At 41.4% G+C, this 20,658-nt stretch overlaps 1 protein-coding gene across 1 annotated transcript in view; it reads right to left on the bottom strand.

The window, feature by feature from the left end:
- Positions 1-482: 482 nt before the first annotated feature.
- MACROH2A2 (macroH2A.2 histone) overlaps positions 483-20,658 on the bottom strand; it is an 81,407-nt gene continuing 61,231 nt past the window's right edge. The window contains exons 5-9 of the mRNA XM_073596696.1: positions 19,765-19,872; positions 17,221-17,320; positions 8,484-8,573; positions 3,846-4,020; positions 483-1,578 (exon numbers count right to left, since the gene is read on the bottom strand). Coding sequence (XP_073452797.1) covers positions 1,413-1,578; positions 3,846-4,020; positions 8,484-8,573; positions 17,221-17,320; positions 19,765-19,872 — 639 coding nt within the window. The 3' untranslated portion in view covers positions 483-1,412. The remainder of the gene's footprint in view (positions 1,579-3,845; positions 4,021-8,483; positions 8,574-17,220; positions 17,321-19,764; positions 19,873-20,658) is intronic.

The following is a 20,658-nucleotide window of genomic DNA, read 5'->3' as shown; positions in this document are numbered from 1 at the left end:
GGGGGGGTTTTGTACTGCCCTGCCATTTTAGCACCTCATGAAATGACATAGACAGTCATAAACTAAAAGCTGTGTAAATTCCAGAAAATGTACCCTAGTTTGTAGGCGCTATAACTTTTGCGCAAACCAATAAATATACGCTTATTGACATTTTTTTTACCAAAGACATGTGGCCGAATACATTTTGGCCTAAATGTATGACTAAAATTGATTTTAATGGATTTTTTTTATAACAAAAAGTAGAAAATATCATTTTTTTTCAAAATTTTCGGTCTTTTTCCGTTTATAGCGCAAAAAATAAAAGCGGCAGAGGTGATCAAATACCATCAAAATAAAGCTCTATTTGTGGGAAGAAAAGGACGCAAATTTCGTTTGGGTACAGCATTGCATGACCGCGCAATTAGCAGTTAAAGCGACGCAGTGCCAAATTGTAAAAAGTGCTCTGGTCAGGAAGGGGGTAAATCCTTCCGGGGCTGAAGTGGTTAATGTATGGTAAAGGAACTTTTTGTAGTAAGTAGGCATGCGCACAGGGTGTGCCGAGGTGCCTGGGCACACCCTAATCACCCCATGAGCATTAGCATTATCGTTCTGTGTACCAGCAGGAAGATGGGAAAGATCCCCCTCGTACTGGCTCTGCCATAAGAGAAGTGTTTACGCACTTCTCTTTCACTGCGCCGGCAGGGATATCAATGTGCCGGGTCATATATATATATATATATATATATATATATATATATATATATATATATGTAGACACGCACACATGTTCTCACGCACAATATTCTACATGGCTTGCCCTGCACAAAATTATATGTTTGCCCATGGCAAAAAAACTGCATTTGCCCCTTTTAAGTGAAAAGCATTTAGTCTGACAGCCATGTATTTGGCTAAAAGTAACAATCCAATGAAATACACAAAAGACAAGCAATATAAGAACGTTGATTTTTTTTTTTTTTTTTTTTAAATAATATTGTGGTCTTATTTCTCTTGTAAAATCCAATACTACAAATCTAAAACAAGTTTTTTCAGCTGTTTTTTTTAACACTAAGTCTAAAATAATAAGACAGGAAAAAAATAAGAGAAAACATTGGGAACAAGATTCTTGAAGAAAAACATGGCTGATGACGACAGAGGGATATATTTTTCAGATTCTATAAAAATGCAAAGGGGGTGCTGGCTTGTTACATGAGGGGGAGGGATTCATAATGAGACTTGTTTAGCCCAAACATACCTCTTCAACCATGGGAAAATAAAATCAAAATCTGTCCTTAAACCACAAAACTTCAAACATTGTTCACACCTTCTTATAATTCTTAACAATAAAACATCAGCTCTTGGTCTTCTGATTCTCTTGTTACAGGTTTCCAACCATCCCTGTCTGTAAGCTGTTCCAGCCAAGGTCGGCATTCTTTCTACTTTGTATCAAGCTTGGCCATTTCCTGTACGTAGATACCAATACTTTCACTGTCAAACAACAGGAAGAAAATATTCTTCACAGTGGATGAGCTGGAGGAGCCAAAATGGTTGGAGATGGCTCGCAAAATGACTTGAGCCGCTGTCTGCTTTGGAAAACCATTTCTGGGCACAGAAAAAGAGTAAATTGTTAAAACAAAATATATGCAGTGGCAAAAGTACATACTGTAAAGAAGCAACTAGGCCTCTTGGCACTTAGCAATCATTTTCATTCTGTGTAGTCTTCTAAACCCCATTAAGATTGACAAAAGATAGCAGACAAAAATATTTAATATGAAGCTTGGAGCGTCGCACAAGCAGAATAAGAGACTCTTCCCCTTTAATCTAAAAAGCAGGGTGCCTGCGTTTCACTGTATACATTCAAACAACATATCATGGGGGAAAATAACCGCCACTCTCCTGACCAGCCTGTGTGAGATAAGAGTGAGAAACGGCCTCAGCCAACACTTCTTTACAAGCTTTGTTATAGAGATGGGGGCTAGGAGCAGGATGGAGGTTTTATGCATCATCAGCCGCTTAGAAAGGTGAATGATGTGAGTAAAATCAATAAAAAAAAATGAGTGGTAAATAGGACCAATTGCTGTGTTACAGATTAAATAAATAAGTGAAGAGAGATACACAAAAAAAAAAAAATAGAAATCAAAAGTGAATGTTAATATATAAAGATGAGAATATAAAGAATAAATAATTAAACAGTGTATAATAAGAATAAATAAAACATAAAAAAAACATAAAAGGGTGCAATGAATATGAAAGAAAAAAAATTAAAAATAAAAATTAATGAAACTAGTTAAATGTGAAAAAAGTAATATCCAAAACAATTGGGGAAAATAAAAAATAAAAATGAAAATAAAAGCAGTAAAGTCGATAATGAAAAGTGGAAGTGAATAAAAGATGAAAATAAGTGTAAGTGTAAAATGATAATGTGAAGGAAGTTTTTTTAAATAGGTTATTCTTTTACATTTTTATACTACCATCTTTATTTCATCCTTATCATTTATTTTTATTTTTATTATTTTGTGTGTCTCTCTTCATGTATTTATTTAATCTCCAACATAGCAATCAGTCCTATTTACCACACGTGTTTTATTCATTTTACATCATTCACTCTTCTAAGCGACTGATGATGCATAAAAACCTCTGTCCTGCTCCAAGCCCCTACCTCCATGACTAAGCCCCGGTGGGTGGGGTTAAACGCATCAGTGGGGTGTGGTTTGCAGGGAAGTGTAGGCTGAGGTTGTTTCTTATTCTTATTTCGGACGGGCTTGGTCAGGAGAGCAGCGGTTACATTACCACAAAAATATTAGATACTTCATCCTTTACCCCTTTAATGGACCAGGACAATTTTTACAATTCTGCTATGGGCCTATTAATTACAGTAACTTTGTCTCTGAACATAAAGAGCCCTAAACACATGTACCACTCAGTATAGCATTCAGCACCATCCAGCCACAGCCTGCCATAGACTTTGACAGGCTGCCTGCAGCTGGGTTGGACCCTGCATATGTCCCTCCCGAGAGCACTAAAAGACAGAGGGACACACTGCTCCTAGATGGCCCCATATGCAAGAATTCCTAAGCAAAAGGAGCACTGAAACCCTTCTTGAGTAAAGAGTACGGTCTTTGAGAGTGTATGGCCTCATTCACATGGGTGCTGAATTCATAGGCCTGAATGGGCCATTTGTTTATGCGACTTGAGCTGCCAGGTACTGTGTGCAGTGTAATTGTTTGGGGACTCGTACCAATCTGACAGGCGTGTAGGTATAGGTGAGTGGCCCTAAATGCACACGGGTCAGCGTTCAGGGCTTCACGCATGCAGCATCTGGGGGCTCAAGCCACATAAATAAACAGGGCCATTCTCCATCTATGGTCCTCAGCACCTGTACTAATGAGACCTATACATTTACATTAAACGTCGCTATACGGATCTGGGATGGCTTGTTATAAAGCTCTTGCATTGCTTGTTAAGAATATGTACTTTCGGTTTGACTTTTACAGCAAAAGTAGAAATTTGTCCATAACCTTAGTAGTCGGTATTTTCGAATCCATTAGTCATTTTGACATGGTGTTCCCTGAAATCAATTCCCAGGTTTCTGACAGGTTTACTTTACCAAGAAAATATCCACAATGTGTATTTCTTCTTACTAGGTATACTATCCAGTTCCTGCTGACTAGTATAACACTCAAACTCATACCTGCCAATATTAAATTCACCATTCCCCTTCACTATAAGGTTTATGAACTTTCATAAATAAAAAAAAAGTGTGTCTTACACCACATCTAAATTCTTTTAGAAAAATATTATATGAAAGAGATGCTGTTATCAGCCAGGCATAATGAATGCTCTCTTACTCAAGCCTGTAGTCAACATACCTGCCACTAGGGAAAGATGGAAATGCCACAGACTTGAGTTTCTTTTCCTCTGCGACAGATAAACAGTTTTTGATGGTCTTTTCCAGCTGCTCTTCACATTTGTCTGATCCCCACTGTGGAATGTGGCAGTGGATAACAAATTTGGCTGCTAATCCATTTGCTTGACTAAGAGCAGCTAACAAGAAAAAAGAAAAAAACACATATGAAAGCTTCTCTGGGAGAACACGAAACCATCATTTCTGCGCAATTGTATAGCTCAGCCATAGGGTATACATTTCAATTAGATCATTTTATATATCCTTAAATCAGTTGTAATCCTAAAAGGAAAAAAAAAAATCTTCTGTTCCTTTCTATGCTGTAAAATACCTGGTTGATCCTGAGTCCCCCTGTGTGTGCTGACCACAGTAATCATGGCTGCTGATCCATGATACCGTGGTCAGTTTATGTGCCTCCATCATCCCACTCTCTGCTCTGAGTCTCCCTCTCCCACTCCCCTGCCTGTCAGTTCCGAAGCCTGGGTGTGAGAGCCAATCTCCTCTCCACCCCTCCCCTCCTGCTGCTCTTCCCCGTGGCTTGAAAATACCATTTATACATAACTGCCACCCCTCTGTTTTAACAAAATATAAATGTAAAATGTGTCCCATTTTTTTAAACTCTAATCCTAAATACCTTTATGCACAGCACCGATGTACGGTCACGTGACCTCCCACTGCTGGTCGGCTGACAGAGAGGAATTTAAGCCCCTCCAGATGCTCTTGGGGAAAGGAAAGCGGAGGACGACATGTGACAGCATAGACGTGCTGTCAGAGGACGTATTTAGGATTAGAATTTGAAAAAAAATGGACAGACACACAGTACTTTATATCTTGATAAAACTGAGGGGATACCAGTTCTTGATTATTTTGACTTTACAACCACTTTAAAGCTGAACTCCAGGCAGATATAAAATACAAGGTAAAAGGTAAAGTCTGCAGGCTTGGAAAGATCAATTTGTAAATGGATAGAAAACTGGCTAAAAGACAGAATTCAGAGAGTAGTGGTTAATGACTTGTACTCTGAATGGTCTAAGGTTATCAGTGGTGTACCCCAAGGTTCAGTGCTGGGACCATTACTTTTTAATATCTTTATAAATGATATTGGGTCTGGGATTAAAAGTAACATCTCTGTTTTTGCAGAGGACACTAAGCTATGCAGTGGAATAACATCCTTACAGGATGTCTCCAATTTACAAGCCGACCTCAATGCACTGTCTAATTGGGCTACTAAGTGGCAAAAGAGGTTTAATGTTGATAAATGTAAAATTATGCACTTGGGGGCTAAGAATATGCATGCAGCATACATACTGGGGGGAGTACAACTGGGGGAATCAATGGTGGAGAAGGATCTGGGGGTTTTGGTAGATCATAAGCTCAATAATAGCATGCAATGCCAAGCTGCGGTTTCCAAAGCGAGCAAACTCCAGAGAAAGAGAGAGACAGAGAGACAGAGAGAGAGACCATTTTGCCCCTGTACAAATCATTACTAAAGACCTCAGTTCAGTTTTGGGCACCGGTTCTCAAAAAGGATATCGGGGACTGGAGAAAGTGCAGAGAAGGGCAACTAAACTGATAAGAGGCATGGAGGAGCTCAGCTATGGGGAAAGATTGGAGGAACTGAATCTATTCCCTCTTGAGAAGAGGAGATTAAGGGGGGGATATGATCACCATGTACAAATTCATAAGTGGTCCATATCGTGAACTTGGTGTTGAGTTATTCACTTTAATGTTATCACAGAGGACAAGGGGCACTCTTTACGTCTAGAGGAAAAAAGATTTTATCTCCAAATACGGAAAGGTTTCTTCACAGTAAGAGCTGTGAAAATGTGGAATAGACTCCCTCCAGAGGTGGCTCTGGCAAGCTTAGTCGATTTCTTTAAAAAAGGCCTGGATTCTTTCCTAACTGTACAAAATATAACTGGGTACTAACATTTCTAGGTAAAGTTGATCCAGGGAAAATCCGATTGCCTCACGGGGGATCAGGAAGGAATTTTTGCTGTAGCAAATTGGAGCATGCTTTGCTGGGTTTTTTTGCCTTCCTCTGGATCAACTGTGGGTGTAGGTTTGTGTATATGAGATTGTATTTTTTTTTTTTTGGTTGAAAGTGAAAGAAAATGGCTAATTGGGCCCAATTTGGACATTTTCACTTAGGGCTGTACTCACTTTCACACTGGGGCGCGGGGGGACGTTAGCGGTAAAGCGCCACTAGTTTTAGCAGTGCTTTACCGCTGTTATAGCGACACTTTTCGTCCGCTAGTGGGGAGCTTTTAACCCCCACTAGCGGCCGAATAGAGGATTAAAAAAGCCCGCAGTGGCAAAAAAGTGCTGCTTTCCATTGATTTTAATGGGCAGGGACGGTGGAGGAGTGGTGTATACAACGCTCTCCCACCGCCCTAAAGATGCTGCTTGCAGGACTTTTTTTCCCGTCCTGCAAGCGCATCACCCCAGTGTGAAAGCACTCAGGCTTTCACAATAGGGTGGCTTGAGAGGAGTTTTTCAGGCACTTTATAGGCACTATTTGTAGCGCAAAAACGCCTGAAAAGCACCCCAGTGTGAAAGGGGTCTAATGGCTGTGTGTTGAGTTATTTTGAGGGGACAGCAAATTTACACTGTTATACAAGCTGTACACTCACTATTTTACATTGTAGCAAATTTTTTCAGTGTTGTCACATGAAAAGATATAATAAAATATTTACAAAAATGTGAGGGGTGTACTCACTTTTGTGAGATACTGTACACTCACCAGCCACTTTATTAGGTACACCTTGCTAGTACTGGGTTGGAGCCCTGTTGCCTTCAGAACTGCCCTAATTCTTCATGCCATAGATACAACAAGGTGTTGGAAACATTCCTCAGAGATTTTGGTCCATATTGACATGATAGCATCATGCAGTTGCTGCAGATTTGTCGGCTGCACATCCATAATGCGAATCTCCCGTTCCACCACATCCCAAAGGTGCTCTATTGGATTGAGATCTGGTGACTGTGGAGGGCATTGGAGTAAAGTGTCCTCATTATCATGTTCAAGAAACCAGTGGTGAGATGATTTGAGCTTTGTGACATGGTGCATTATTCTGCTGGAAGTAGCCATCAGAAGATGGGTACACTGTAGTCATAAAGGGATGGACATGGTCAGCAACAATACTCAGGTAGGTCGTGGCGTTAAAACAATGCTTAATTGGTACTGAGGGGCCCAAAGTGTGCCAAGAAATTACCCCCCCCCACCATTACACCACCACCACTATCAGCCTTAATCGTTGATACAAGGCAGGATGAAACCATACTTTCATGTTTACGCCAAATTCTGACCCTACCATCTGAATGTCACAGCTGAAATCGAGACTTATCAGACCAGACAACTTTTTTCCAATTTTCTATTATCCAGTTTTGGTGAGCCTGTGAGAATTGTAGCCTCAGATGGTATTCTGCATACCTTGGTTGTAACGATTGGTTATTTGAGTTACTGTTGTCATTCTATCATCTCAAACTAGTCTGCCCATTCTCCTCTGACATCAACAAAGCATTTTCGTCCACACAACTGCTGCTCACTGGATATTTTCTCTTTTTTGGACCATTCTCTGTAAACCCCAGAGATGATTAGGCGTGAAAATCCCAGTAGATCAGCAGTTTTTGAAATACTCAGACCTGCCCGTCTGGGACCAACAACCATGCCACGGTCACTTAAATCTCCTTTCTTCCCCATTCTGATGCTCGGCTTGAACTTCAGCAAGTCATCTTCGCCACGTCTAGATGCCTAAATGCATTGAGTTGCTGCCATGTGATTGGCTGATTAGCCATTTGTGTTACTAAGCAATTGAACAGGTGTACCTAATAAAGTGGCCAATGAGTGTATAACTTAAAGCGGTATTAAACCCAAAACCAAAAGTGTAATATATTGCAGCTTACCAATCATTAGATGTTGTGGCTGCATTTGTTTTTTTTTAAGCTTTTTTCCCTGCTTTGTTCATCTGGTGATCTGCCAGTAACACACCTCCTGTATTAGAGTGCCTCCACTCTGGATGAAGCAGCAACAGCGACACCTTTGGGTAACAGCATTGTAAATCTGGCGGGAGGGGAGTATTAGATGTACTAGCAGATTTAGATACAATAACACATATAAGACAAACTCCAACTCGCACTGCAGTTACCCAAGCAGGTACAGCAAAGTTTTTTTCCCTTTTGGGATAAAGGTTTTACATAAATAAATAAAAGTTGATCATTGAAAGCACCCCTGTCAGTGGTAAATAGTTTGTCTCAGCACTCTTTACTGATACATTTGCTTGTTCTGTTGAAAACCGGCCAGATCACCAGGTGAAAATAAAGGAAAGAGTCTATAAAAGAAAACTAATGCAGCGATCATATCTTTAAGCTGCAATGTAATAAATATTTGCTTTTGGGTTTAATACGCCTTTAAGAAAAAAAATAGAAGTTGTTTAAATAAAATCTATGCACAAGAGCCATATATTCACAAAATACAAGAAGTAAAAAAAAACAAGATGTGGCTTTGTAAGGAGCCCTGGTAGTTGAACTGTTGGGATGTGCCAGTAATCCAGCTATTTCACCCAAGGCCTGTAATCGTGGCTTTTGCACTACATTACTGTACCTCCAGTCAGCTCCAAGGGTCCATGAGACTTGCGGAGTTCTTTCACAGCTTCCAAGAACTCTTTTCCTCCTGCCTTTTCCAGGGCATTCCCTGCAATAAAGTAAATCATTATATATTAATGACATCTCAGGGACAGGCCTGTAGTTTAGTCAGATGAATGGAGATTGCACTAGGTCACATTCAGAATATGAATCAGCTGAAATGAAGGGGAGTTCCAGACAGTGCTATCGTTCCATAGAAATATATAATATATGATTCATGAAGACCCCACCTCTCATTAAACTGCCTTAGAGGTGTTGTAAATAGACATGTGCATTCGTTTTCGTCCGAATGCATTTTCGTCCGAATTTCAGGTATTTTCGTTATCGTTTTAACAAACGATAACGAAAGAGCAGAATCCGAAAAAACGAAAGATCCGACATAAACAAATGTTTTATTTTCATTTTCGTTGCTACAACAGTTTGATATAGATAGGAGATTCGACATGATGATGACAATAACAATCTGTGTCCATCAAACCTGTGGTCGAATGTGCCTAACCTTAACTCTATTAGTCCAAAATTATTCTACATAGAGAGAAAAGATTCAACGTAGGGAGAAAAGATTCGACGTAGGGAGAAAAGATGAATAAAAATAATGATGATGATGAATGTTATTGGCTGATTGTAACCAAAGAGGAGGAGCAGTAAAACAGCTAGAACTAAGTACACACGTACTTTGGCTTATGGTGTCTGTTGAAAGTTCTAAGAAGTTTCGACGAAGCAGGTAAACTATACGGCGTCATACAGTTTAGCTGCTCCGTCGAATCTTTGAACATTCGACAGACACCATAAGCCTTCAATGTCAGACTCAACCTTATATTGGATTTTCGGACGAATGCAATTTTTAACGAAAAAAATAAAAACAAATTTCGGGAGTAACTAAATGTATTTTTCTGACGAAAACGAAATTCCGAAACAAAATATTTCAGTGTGCACATGTCTAGTTGTAAACCCTCATATTTTTTCACCTTAATGCATCTTATGCATTAAGGTGAAAAAACACCTGGCAGTGACCGGCCCCCCAGCCCCCGTTTTACTTACCTGAGCCCTGGAATTTCCCGTGGCGGAGATGCGCTCTTCCTCTGCCCAGGGTTCTTGGCTCTTGATTGGATAGATTGATAGCAGCACAGCCATTGGCTCCTGCTGCTGTCAATCAAATCCAATGATGCAGCGCCGGGGGTCGGGGCCAAGTCCGGCATTCTTTGGACGCAAATGCTGGACTCAGGAGCTCGCTCGCAAGGTAACCCTCCCCCGGGGTTATACGATGCGAGGAGGAGCTACCAGCGCCGCTGGGGGACCCCAGAAGAGGAGGATTGGGGCCACTCTGTGCAAAACGATCTGCACAGGGAGGGAAGTATGACATGTTTGTTATTTAAAAACACAAAAAAAACCTCGAAGCCTTACAATCACTTTAACCGCTTGCCGCCCGTCATATGACGGCCAGGCGGCGCGGCTCTCGTTCTGGGAGGGCGTCGTACGACGGCCCTCCATTTAAACAGGGAATGCGCGTGCTCATGCATCCCTGTTCCTTCGGTGGTGGCGTGTCGCGGAGACACTGCTCGCCACCAAGGGGGGTGAACAGCCATTGGTCATGGCTGTTTACCACGTGATCGGTCATGATGAAGTCACGGTTGATCACAGATGGTTCCGCCCCACTGTGCACGGCGCATGCGCGCGATCGCAGGCGTTTTTCCGGGAACACTGCTCGTTACCGACGCTGGTAAACAGCCATTGGCCGGCGGCTGTTTACCACGTGATCGGCTGTGATCCTTTTACAGCCGATCACTAAATGTCAACAAACCACGGTAATGAGATGTTACCGGGTTCTCCTCGGCGTGTGAGGAGGAGATTGCGGTAACATTTCTTTACCGCTTGTACACCAATCACACTGATTTCCCCCCCCCCCAATAAAGAGGACCTGTCATCACTCATCATAGTACCTGTCACAGATCATCTGAGTACCTGTCACCGTCCATCAGAGTACACGAGTACCTGTCACAGTTCATTTGAGTACCCGAGTACCTGTCACAGTCTATATGAGTACTTGTCACAGTTCATCTGAGTACCCAAGTACCTGAGTACCTGTCACCGTCCATCTGAGTACCCGAGTACCTGTCACAGTTCATCTGAATACCTGAGTACCTGTCACAGTCTATCAGAGTACCAGAGTACCTGTCACAGTTCATCTGAGTACCCGTCACAGTCCATATCAGTACCCGAGTACTTGAGTACCTGTCATAGTCCATCAGAGTACCCGAGTACCTGTCACCGTCCATCAGAGTACCCGAGTACGTGCCACAGTTCATTTGAGTACCTGTCACAGTCCATATGAGTACCCGAGTATCTGTCACCGTCCATCAGAGTACCCGAGTACCTGTCACCGTCCATCAGAGTACCCGAGTACCTGTCACCGTCCATCAGAGTACCCGAGTACCTGTCACCGTCCATCAGAGTACCCGAGTACCTGTCACCGTCCATCAGAGTACCCGAGTACCTGTCACCGTCCATCAGAGTACCCAAGTACCTGCTGTCACCGTCCATCAGAGTACCCAAGTACCTGCTGTCACCGTCCATCAGAGTACCCAAGTACCTGCTGTCACCGTCCATCAGAGTACCCAAGTACCTGCTGTCACCGTCCATCAGAGTACCCAAGTACCTGTCACCGTCCATCAGAGTACCCGAGTACCTGTCACCGTCCATCAGAGTACCCGAGTACCTGTAACAGTCCATCAGAGTACCCGAGTACCTGTCATGGTTCATCTGAGTACCTGTCACAGTCCATATGAGTACCCGAGTACCTGAGTACCTGTCACCGTCCATCAGAGTACCCGAGTACCTGTCTCTGTCCATTAGAGTACCTGAGTACCTGTCACAGTCCATCAGAGTACCAGTTCATTTGAGTACCCGAGTACCTGTCACAGTCTATATGAGTACCTGTCACAGCTCATCTGAGTACCTGAGTACCTGTAACAGTCCATCAGAGTACCCGAGTACCTGTCACAGTTCATCTGAGTACCCGTCACAGTCCATATGAGTACCCGAGTACCTGAGTACCTGTCACCGTTCATCTGAGTACCCAAGTACCTGTCACCGTCCATCAGAATACCCGAGAACCTGTCACCGTCCATCAGAGTACCCGAGTACCTGTCACAGTTCATCTGATTACCTGTCACAGTCCATATGAGTACCCGAGTATCTGATTACCTGTCACCGCCCTTCAGAGTACCCGAATACCAGTCACCAGCCCATCAGAGTACCCGAGGACCTATCTGTAGCCCATCAGAGTACCCAAGTACCCGTCACCAGGCCATCAGAGTACCCGAGTACCTGTCACCAGCCCATCAGAGTACACGAGTACCTGTCACCAGCCCATCAGAGTACACGAGTACCTGTCACAAGCCCAGAGTAACTGAGTACCTGTCACCAGCCCATCAGAGCACCCAAGTACCTGTCTGTAGCTCATCAAGTTACCAGAGTACCTGTCTCCAGACCATCAGAGTACCCAAGTACCTATTTGCAGCCCATGCCTCATAGAATATACGTTGGTTTGTTTGCTTTCCAAAATGGGGTAATTTTGTGGGCAATTCCACTGTCCTGGTGCTTCAGGACCTTCAAAAGTGTGATAGGTAGGAATGAAATGAGATGTGCAATTTATGCTCCTAGAACGCCTAAAGGTAGGCTAGGCTGTGTAAAAGTCTCACATGTGGTGTCGCCATACTTGGGAAGAGTAGCAGAATGTATTTTGGGGTGTAATTTTTGCTATAAACATGCTATGTGTTAGAAACATCTTATAAATTGACAACTTTGTGGAAAAAAAATGAAAACTTTTTTTTTTTTTTTTTTTTTTTTTTTTTACACATTTTCCAAAAACTTCTGGAAAAAAATGAACCGTAGATTATATGTTGGGGTGTTTGCTTTCCAAAATGGGGTCATTTTGTGGGCAATTTCATTGTCTGATGCTCCAGGGCCTTCAAAAGTGTAATAGGTGGTTGAGAAATGAGATGTTGTCATTTATGCTCATAGAACGCCTGAAGGTGCTACTTCAATGTTGGGCCTCTGTATGTGGCTAGCCTGTGTAAAAAAAAGTCTCACACATGTGGTATCACCATACTCGGGAAGAGTAGCAGAATGTATTTTGGGGTGTAATTTGTTGTATGCATATGCTGTGTGTGAAATAACCTGATATGACAATTTTGTAAAAAAAAAAAAAAAAAATCTTTATTTTGTAAATAATTGTGGGGAAAAATGAAAAACTCACCATGCTACTTACTTAATACTTTGGAGTGTCTACTTTCTAAAAAGGGGTAATTTGGGGGGTATTTGTACTTTCCTGACTTGTTAGTGTCAAGAAATGAGATTCACCTGATGTACTGAAGGCCTGATCAGATGTGATCAATTTTCAGTGATTGGCACCATAGTTTGTAGACTCTATAAATTTCACAAAGACCAAAAATACACTAATTTGGGTTATGATTACCAAAGATATGTAGCAGTATAAAATTTGGCCAAAATTTATGAAGAAAAATTACTAATTAGCAAAGTTTTATGACAGAAACAAAGAAAAAAGGCATTTTTTTCACAAGATTTACAGACTTTTTTATTTATAGCACAAAAAACTAAAAAAAACCCACTAGTGATTAAATACCACCAAAAGAAATCTATATTTGTGTGAAAAAAAGGACGCAAGTTTCATATGGGTACAGTGTTGCATGACTGAGTAATTGTCATTCAAACTGTGAGAGCGGTGAAAGCTGAAAATTTGTCTGGGCAGGAAGGGGGTGTAAGTGCCCTGTATTGAGGTGGTTAAGTTAGTTCCTCAAAGGACAGGATGGAGCGATAATTCTAAGAATGATTTATTATTAATTGGTTGTTATATTTACACCTCAGTAACTTTCATTCGTTTTAATAAGTTTGTATATAAAAACTCTGCGGTAGGAACTTGTAGTCATTGCTCTGTTCACGCTTTTCTTATTTTTAAAACTGTATTCCAAACAACAAATAAACACGTCATTGAACTTTACACACTGCAGAACCTTGTGGTGTTTTGCATTGCAGACATGCTGCATTTTTACGCAACCCACAGGTATAGCGTAAACAGGACACATAGAGGACAATTTTATTTCTTGACACCAACATGGCAGCATACAAACACATGTAAGCTACCATGGATTGGCGCCAGGAAAGGAAAATTACAGTATTTGATAAAATTTTTCGTTTTTGTGCAATTACATTGAGCTTGCATTGATTGGTGTGATTGAGTCCCTAATCTGCTTTCTTTCACAGTTTTAATTGTCATTAGTGGTGCCCATGTAGCATACCTACTGATAAATTTAAACTTGAACTTAACAGTGAAAAACCTGATAAAGAAATACGTTCACTGAATATATTTACTTTTTTTCGATGGGCATAATGCACACATGCCAGCAGACGACACTAAGGCCTTAAAGAGGAACTGCAGTCTGCTCACATAATTTGTAATAAAAACATTTTTGCCATTCTGAAGCTTCCCTCCAACCACTTTGCATATTATTTTATATATATATTGTGATTCTGTACTTGAAAAATATGTTGCAGAAATCTCCCTCCACTAAGTCTGGCTGCAATCATTTTAAGTGTGGGCAGCTGAAGCTGCTGCCTGTTCACTTCCTGAATTTACACAGACACACCTCCAGCTCTGCAGCTCTCATTGGCCCTCTTATGACTCATCCCCCCTCCCTTCCTGGCAAACTCTCACGAGAGTGAGAGAGAAAGCTGCGCATGAGGTCATAAGCATAGGCTACTGACCAGACAAGAAACAGGAAGTGGGCTGTATAAGGTATTTACGGTCAGAAAAAAAAATGTTTTACTATCCAAAGTTAAAACAACACCGCTTTAACCACTTCCCGATCGTAGGACATCCTTAGGTTGAAATGGTTTTACCAGGATGGTGCCTGCAGCTACAGGCATTATCCTGGTATCTTTTTTTTCAGCCAGCGACACACTTTTTTGTAAAAGCCATTCTAGGGGCTGATTAGCCGCTGACTTACTTTTACAGGCAGCGAGAGGGGACTTTACCTCCCACCATCCTCTGGCGCCTCTCCGGGCTCTCCCGTGTGATCGTAAAGGCCAGGATCCAATCCCAAGCTTCTGTCAGGTTACCACAGAGCCAGCCGTGGACTAGTTGGTCCACAGCCATCTCTATGCTCCTGGCAAGCCGGAAGCGACGTCATGACTTCTGGTTTTGGCAGATGTAAACACTGCCATTTTTTTCAGGAAAGTAGAGGTCAATGTTTTTTTTTTTTTTTTTTTAAATCTCATGCTTTCCAGGGTAAAGGAGAGATTTGGGATCTTATAGACACCAGATGTTTCCATAAAGAGGACCTGTCATGCCTTGGGATCATGCCTTGGGATGTTTACATTTCTTGTGATAGGAATAAAAGTGATAAAAAAAAAAAATAAAGGGGCAGTGTTAAAAAAGAAATAAAATAATAAATAATTTTTTTTTAAAGCGCCCCTGTCCCCTCGTGCTTGCACGCAGAAGCATATGTAAACAGTGTTCACATGCCACATGTGAGGTATCTCCGCAAATGTTATAGCGACAGCAATAATTCTACTGCTAGACCTCCTCTGTAACTCTAAACTGGTAACCTGTAAAAAAATGTAAAGCATTGCCTATAGAGATTTTTAACTATGGTAAAAAAATTGCATTTGAAAAATCACTGCGCAAATACAGAATGATATAAAAAACTGCAACACCATTTTATTCTCTCTATATATATATATATTCTTATTAATTTTCTAGCAAAAAAAAAAAAGATGATTTTTACAGGTGGGAGAGAAATGCCAGAATTGGCCCGGTAGGGAAGTAGTTAAGGTGGCAAATCCCCTAGGTTTCTTTTCTGCCCTGCACTGCCTAGATATGGGCATCCTCCCTCTTGTTCCCAAATTACCCAAATGATCCATGTGTCAAGTTTTAAAGTGTATGTTTATTAGAACAATTTCTAATAAAATTTAGACCTTCTGTGAATATTGTATTTTGGGATTTACATAACTGCACTCTTTTACAACTAATTACTGACCTCAACAGGGGTTAGTACCATGGGAACATACAGTATTGTCAGGGGAATAAGAAATGGGTTAAGCTATTCCTGTTATGCTACAAGAAGTCTGTTATGGTAGTCCTATATCAGCTAAAAAAGTCTTTATCTGTCACCTTGCAAATGAGAGCCACCATCCTCTTGAAGTGTTGGTGTAACTTTTTTGGAGATATGAGACTTCAGTAAGTCCCGATTCAGAATCGACTTCTTGCTGTGCTGGTATATTTTTTGTTGTTGGACTCCACACAGTAACACCGTAAAGCCATGCACTTACCCTATTATAGTTCATTTAACATGCCTGCCCTCTGGTAATGCACAAGCATTTGTGATACCTCAGGCATAGTGGTCACATGTCTCTTAACATATAAACCCACTGGTAACAAGTCAGCACTCATTTAAGTACCGCAGTGCTCTGGCATGTCACCATCAACCAGGTCACCCTCCTCAGCCTAAGACTGCATTACAGTGATGACCTGACCCGACAGAGCATTGATGGATGAGGGAAGGGAATAGGCCAGGCTCTTGACCACCAAAGCTGGCGCTTATTAGCCAAGGCGAGTTACCTCCTAAAATGGTAGCAATCACATTTAAGGTACTTTAAAGTGCATGTCCAGTGAAATAAAAAAAATTATTTTTAGGACGTCTCTGCAATACATGCACACTTCCCCGTATATTATCACATTAAAAACGCTTGTCTGTTTACATCTACCACTCCATAGAGGTGAATGGAGGGTCCAATTGGATTCGCCTGAAAAATGGACAGGCAGACCGGATCAAATTGTTCACGTGAAAGGGGCCTACGGCTGCTTTTACACTGATGTGCTGTGGTTTACCTGCACCGTGAGTGCATCGCAGTGCACCTGTGGCTTTCCTGCGAATTAGCTGCACTTTGCCATAGACTTCTATTATATCCTGCAGGTGTGGTGCACTTTCTGAAAGCCAACCAAAAACACAGGTAATAACAGAAATCTATGGCTTAGTGCAGGTAACCCACAGGTGCACTGCAGATCAGTTTGACAGCAGCCCAGTAACCACTGCAGAAGAGATATGCCTATATATACACACATTGTGATTTTAGAGTATAAACTGACCTTTAATATTAATCTTCCAATCAGCAATCTCCCTTGCTACAGGTATTTCCGGCTGTTGCTGTCCCAGGAGGAGTGGAATTAGTATCACTCTGCTGTGACAGGAGCCGGCATGATACAGGAAGCATTGGCTTATGTGGCTCTGCTCCCTCCACAACCATGCTCCCTCTAGCGCTGGCTCCATTGAGAACACTGATGCTCTGGGATGGCTGGTTGGGTACCCACGATCTGGGCTTGCTGACCCGCCATCTCAGAGTAGGAGGTTGAGAGCCACATCAGAGGGCTCCGCAGGCCAGCGGTTGGGCTCCCCTGATTTAAAAGTTGCATTTGGTTAAGGAACAATAGGCCTACATTATCAGAGGTTTATAGGGAAGCAACAGAAAATCCAGGCACATGAACACATGGCAACATGTTTTTGAAGTGAAGTAAGACTTCCCATCCATACCAAAAACCTTCAGGTACTTCTTGAACTGGATGTAACCTAATTAAGTGACACTGTAACCTAATCCATGCACATCAGTGTAAAACTTACCTATATCTTCCTTTAGGTCAATTTCAGCTGTAGTTGGATGGATAATGCCTTCAACCTTCATTGATCCTATGTGACTAAGATCACTCTGAGTCAAAGACAGCTGGATGAGAAACATAGAAAAGGAAGATAAATGTCATTTAATCAAATCTAGAAGCTCTGCTCTCTGGATATATGTTTTCATCTTCTGTTTTCTGATAAATGACTCCTGTTGCAGACTATTGGTGTGATGTAGCAATACATTCTTAGAGAACATCAGTAATAAGCAGAAAGGACAACGTCTAAGCATGGCTTCATCCATTAGTGACTGTAAAAGAGTCTCAAATTCCTATTGACATTAATATAAAAGCACATCATGCTTCATAATCTGTCCACTGTACACAAATCACCAAAGACTGACCAATTCATGGGGGAAATTCCAGGATGAAATTGAAGGCTGGCATTGCAGACTTGTGTTTAAAGCCTCCGTTTAAAAAAAAATCAGCACAAGGGATGGCACTTACATTTAATAAGAAATGTCCTTGTGCTGGTGCCAGTTGTCATAGTTGAAATCCTCTGTGCTCTACACTTCTCCCATACCCTGCAGCCGTTATCTTCTGATGCTGTGGGGTTATTAGAGCTGAGGGACCTGTCAGACACGCTTTAAGAGACCCTTTCTGCCCCCCTCCTGCATTCACAGAAACTGTGTTAAAGTTTCCAAGAAAGAAAAGCACTCTGTGAATAGAGGAGAGGCGGATGATCAAAATGTCCACCTGATCCATTTATAGAGTGCTTTCCTTTTTATTTTGTGAATGCTTCACAGAATACAAAGCGGTCTGTAAATGGAAAGGAGAGGGATAAATGACAGTATGGCTGGTATGCAGGTATTTATATAATGCTGACAATACATAGCCCTTTACATGTATATTGCACATTCACATGTGTCCCTGCCCTTTAAGAGCTTACAATCTAAGTCCTCCACTTCATATGCCCACATATACAGCAGATAATAGGGCTGTGTAGAGGATTAGTGGTTACCACATCTGCCCTGCAGCACTAAGGTCATTGATTCAAATCCCCACTAGGACATTATCTGCATGGAGAATTATTACCAGGAAGCTTGTTATTTTTCAATTAATTCTAAATGAAATTCTTGTTTATTCATGCCAGATACTATAGCTTTCACTATACGTAAATTAAATTGCAACTAGTAACCTGCATGTTCTCCATGTGCTTGCATGGGTTTCCTCCAGGTACCTCAATATCCTCCCACTCTTCAAAGACATACTGGTAGATTCATTAGCTCCTGTCTAAATTGACCACAGCATGTGAATGCATGCATGTGAGGTAAGGACCTTAGATTGTAAGCTCCATGCGGGCAGGGTGAGGTCAATATACTGTATGTGTAAAGCACTGCGTAACATTTTGGTACTATTTAAATATTTACTTTATACAAGTGTTAAAAAATAGGACCAGTTTATTCAGGAGTAACCTATTACAATGTGCTTGAAGGAAACCCACACAAGCACAACATGCAAACCCCATCCATATGGCATCCTGGTTAGGTTTCAAACCAACGACCCTAGTGCTGCAAGGCTGAAGTGCTGGTCACTAAATCATTGTGCTGTGCTGCTGTGGACACAATACTAGTAAGAATTGCAATAGGGATTTCTTGGTGCATTCAGAATGCCATCAGTGGGATTTCCCCTAGTTTGATGCAGCTGATGCAAATGGAAATGATGGCAAGATTCTTAGCAATATCAGATGAGTGATTGCTTTGTGAATTCAGCTTCAAGAGAGGGACATCTTCATAGTTTTTAAAAACAGACTATTTCAGGGAAATTTCTTTACTGTAGTCCTCCATAAATATAACAAACTAAAGGGTAAGTCAACCCACTAATGCCCACCCAAAGATTGGCAATTAATTGAGTGAATTAAAGTGACTCTGTTGTTAAACTCAAATGGGTTGATTTACTAAAACTGAAGACTACAAAATTTAGTGCAGCTGTGCATGATAGCCAATCAGCTTCTAACTTCAGCTTGTTCAATTAAGCTTTGACAAAAAAACTGGAAGCTGATTGGTTTCAATGCAGAGCTGCACCAGATTTAGCATGCTCCAGTTTTAGCAAACCAACCCCAAAGTCAATAAAATACCTCCCCTGCTGCCTGTAGAGCCAAGCGCCAAGTCTGTCTGAAACCGCAACTTAGGGGTCTGTTAATTTCCTCGTACCCCTCTGCGCTTGGTGATCCCCCCCCACTCTTCACAGTAGTGACTTGGGGCCGGCAGGAGAAATTACTAAGTCCCACGTGGAACCTGGAGTTTACCATTCTGCGAGTGTCCGTTCCTGACAAGAGGCAAGTATATGCTTTTGTCTGCACAAGGGCATTTTTTATTAACATTTTCATTTTAGCAACAGGGTTGCTTGAAATGCCACAAAAGCACTTATCTGCAATAAAAAAACTGTGCTGAATTACAGAAATGAAAGAAGAGTCTTGACAAGATTGGCAGTGACAACAATACAGGTTTAGTAATCCCTTTTATAGTTCAGATATAGTCATCATAATCACCTTCTGCCCAAGCAACAGACTCTTTGATGAGAGGATGGTGAAGCCATCGCCAGGTCCATCCTCTGACACTGAACTGGATGCACCTTCTTTTCCATCCACTTGTTTATCCTTGTAAGGAGAACAAAAAGAGACAGGTTTCTTTAAATATCTATAATTAATCCGGCTACGCTCTTTTATCCATTGTGATACCATTAAGAGATAGTTGTGTATGGATTATATGGATCCACATTCATCTGATTGTATAAGAAACACAGCATATTTCTACAAATGTGATACATTGTGCATGTGAGTTCATGGGGGTAATAAAGCCATTATCATCAAAAGGTTAGTATTGAAATAATATTGTAATGTCAGATCATTGAAGCAGAACTACATGGAGATATAATACAGCCATTTTTAATAAAAATGATGCATTTATCAAAATCCTTAAAGTCAAACTCCAGGAATATAAAAATAATCACCCTTACAGTGGGCCCCCCCTACAGTGCAAGGGTTAAATGCTCGTTATGTTTAGGGGCAGAGAAACTAGGAGAAATACTCACCTGATTCCTCGCTCCAGCAGGGTCCTTCTAGCAGTGCAACTGGTCCCCAGTAGCTGCCTCTTTGAAACGGAGACCAGCTATGGTTATACTCCAGCGTCCTCAACATACAATCCATGCAATAAAGTCCCTGTATTGTATGTGATGACACAGATACTCCACCCACTGGCCAGAGCTTTGGGCAAAGGAGTTGAAGATGAAGCCACTAGAGTGGGGAGACAGATAAGCGATAGAGCCCTTCTAGACATAATGAGTATTTAACCTGTGCAGTGGTCCCAGTGCAAATTTTAAATATTCCTGGAGTTGGGCTTTAATTAATTTTGAAATAATACCTTCATGCATATCAGTAATGCAT

This window comes from Aquarana catesbeiana, linkage group LG08 (genome assembly GCF_042186555.1).
Source record: "Aquarana catesbeiana isolate 2022-GZ linkage group LG08, ASM4218655v1, whole genome shotgun sequence".
Taxonomy (NCBI): domain Eukaryota; kingdom Metazoa; phylum Chordata; class Amphibia; order Anura; family Ranidae; genus Aquarana; species Aquarana catesbeiana.
The sequence above is the reverse complement of the archived record's forward strand: the minus strand, read 5'-3'. Positions and strand labels throughout refer to the sequence as shown.